At 60.1% G+C, this 2,508-nt stretch overlaps 1 protein-coding gene across 1 annotated transcript; it reads left to right on the top strand.

Moving 5' to 3' along the window:
* Positions 1-506: 506 nt before the first annotated feature.
* Positions 507-2,251, top strand: LOC131396018 (metallothionein-1A). Its single transcript, XM_058527857.1, has 3 exons — positions 507-615; positions 1,219-1,284; positions 2,014-2,251. Exons 1-3 carry the CDS (start codon positions 588-590, stop codon positions 2,103-2,105), a joined length of 186 nt encoding a protein of 61 aa, XP_058383840.1. The 5' UTR covers positions 507-587; the 3' UTR covers positions 2,106-2,251.
* The last annotated feature ends 257 nt before the right edge of the window (positions 2,252-2,508 follow it).

A 2,508-nucleotide genomic window follows, 5' to 3' on the forward strand; every position in this document is an offset into this window, starting at 1 on the left:
CAGTGGTGGAGAAGGGAAGGAAGGGAGGGAGGCAGAGGCCTGCGCTGGCCGCGTGGCTGTGTCCGGGAGTAATGGGGCCTAAGGACCCTGGTGGGGACCAGGACTGGTAATGACTGGGGGCGGGGGAGTGGGGCGGGAGAGGCGGCAGTTGTCACATCCACCTTTTCTCTGCACACAGCTCTCTGGCTCTGAGTTACAGGAACACTTGGGGGCAGCGGTAGCTTACCCCTAGGGAAAATTGCGACAGAGGCGGCAGGGATGTTGGGACACGATGTGCCGCCCGGCACACAAGCCCTTCCACGCGATAGGGCGCCAAACGGCCGGCCCCCGCGCTGCCCCCCGGGCCCTGCTGCGCTCGGGGATCCTGCGCCCGGCCCGGTGCGCACAGCCCAGCCCAGCCGGGGGCGCTGCGGGCCGCGCGGCCTCCGCGGGGCGGGCTGCAAGGAGCGGGGCGGGGCCTTTGCGCCCGGGCCGCCTCTCCTGGCTAGAAAGGGAGCAGCCGGGCGGCTAGGCGCCACCACGCCTTCCAGCAGCCCAAGTACATCTTCGTCACCAGGTTCGGACCTCCGGCCTCGCCTCAGGTCGAAATGGACCCCAACTGCTCCTGTCCCACAGGTAAGGGACACTGGGCTCTGGGCCTTGGGAGGCCCCTTTCCCAGGGGGGCCAAGACAGAGCATACTTGGGCTGGAGGAGGGAGTGTTTCGAGTTGGAGCTGAAGTGGACTCCTTTAGTTAGCATGTCTTCTGTTTCAGCCTGGCCCAGCTCCTGAGAGCATTTCAAGTCTTCCTTTGCCTCTATCTTGGTGTTGAGGGTACTGGGACTCAAGGCTCTCCTTCTCCAGGTCAAGGAGATGCTAGACTGGGACCCAGCACTCTGTGCAGGCCTCAGTGCTGCCAGAACTTGGTGGGAAGTGGGGACATTGCCTCCTTGGGTTTCGGGACCTAAGGCCCTGGCCCCAGCCCCAGTCTCTCGGGCTGGATCTTTAGCCCGGGACCTTCCTTGTGGAGTCCAATCAGGAGAGGACCTACCTTTCCCAGCAGCAGAAGAGAGAAGCTGGGGCTTCTCTCCGTCTGCCCTGAGTGAGACAGGAGCTCCCAGTGCTGGGCCCTGACAGAGGAGGGCGCGGGGAGTGTTTGCGCGGGGAGTGTTTGCGGACCCGCTGCTGTCTCTCGTGCATCACCCTCACTGCTCACCGCCTGGCTTCCCCTTCCTTGCAGGTGGCTCCTGCACCTGCGCTGGTTCCTGCAAATGCAAAGAGTGCAAATGTGCCTCCTGCAAGAGGAGTGAGTGTGGGGCCTTCTCTGGGATCTGGGGGCTGAGCTGAGTCAGCGGAGGGAGCCCGGAGCTCAGCAGGCAGGAGCAGGCCAATGACCCCTCTTCCCTCCATCCCCGTCCCTCAGCACCTGAGTCAGATTTAGAGCTGCAAGAGCCATACAGGTGGTTGAGTCCCAACCTCTCATTCTCCAGTGGGGAAACTGAAACCAGAGAGGGCACCCAGTAGTGTCAAGGACGGAGCCAGACAAGAAGCTAGATCTCCTGTCTCCTGAAGAAGGCTTCTGAACCCCCCAGTGTCCCGAGCACTTTATGCACGTGAACTTGGTGACCACGTGTGGTTTCTCTGACCTGCTGGTGCAGCCCTGGCCTGTCCAGGCAGCCCAGAGCTTCCCTGGCCCTCCTGGGAGCTGCTCTGGCAGGAGTTTGCCCCATCTCTCATCTTGAGGACTGTCCTCACTTCATTTTATGGTTCTGGGGGGCTGGCCTTCCATTACCCCCAGGGGCCCTTTCACTGCCTCTCCAGGCTTTCTGCCCTGTCCTGGACTCCGATGGGGCAGGGCAGCCTTTTCCTAGTGGGTAGGACCTTTTCCAAAGATTCTACCAATTGCCTGGGGTCAGAGCATGCCACCCTAAACTCAGGGTCCTCGGAGGCTGGAGGTTGTGCCAGGCCTGCTGTTGGGAAGGGAAGTTCAGGGTAATGTCTGCTCTGATCCCTCACGCTGCCCTCTCTTCCCTAGGCTGCTGCTCCTGCTGCCCTGTGGGCTGTGCCAGGTGTGCCCAGGGCTGCGTCTGCAAAGGGGCATCGGACAAGTGCAGCTGCTGCGCCTGACATGTGGGAGAGCCTGCTGCCGATGGAAACAGAGCAACATATACAGACCTGGGTTTTTTTTTTTTTTCATACACCCCTGACTTGATTGCTACATTCCTTTTTCTATGAAATATTTGACTGACAATAAACTCGTCTAGACTCCTCTGGCTGCTGTTGCCTCATGGTGTGTTGGGAATATGAGACTTGGGTCTAGTTGGGCTGTAGGGGAACCTGCATTCGGGGGCCTGGGGAAGTGCGTATGGGATGTTGGGGTGTGGTGCAAGGGTTCCTGTAATCTGGCCTGGCCCTGGCTCTCGTTTGTGGGCTATGGCAGAGTTTCCTCTACTACTTTCTATAGAGTTAACTGGTCCCTGCCCCTTTTGTGTATCTGTGTCACTGCCTGTATTCACTCAATAGCCACCTA

The sequence above is a fragment of the Diceros bicornis genome, chromosome 32 (assembly GCF_020826845.1).
Source record: "Diceros bicornis minor isolate mBicDic1 chromosome 32, mDicBic1.mat.cur, whole genome shotgun sequence".
NCBI lineage: Eukaryota > Metazoa > Chordata > Mammalia > Perissodactyla > Rhinocerotidae > Diceros > Diceros bicornis.

What these genes read in the sequence shown, in the direction of transcription:
- LOC131396018 (XM_058527857.1), top strand. Translation starts at nt 588, where the DNA reads ATGGACCCCAACTGCTCCTGTCCCACAG. An exon ending in CAACTGCTCCTGTCCCACAG is followed by an intron (nt 616 to 1,218) that starts GTAAGGGACACT and finishes CCTTCCTTGCAG; the next exon opens with GTGGCTCCTGCACCTGCGCT. An exon ending in ATGTGCCTCCTGCAAGAGGA is followed by an intron (nt 1,285 to 2,013) that starts GTGAGTGTGGGG and finishes TCTCTTCCCTAG; the next exon opens with GCTGCTGCTCCTGCTGCCCT.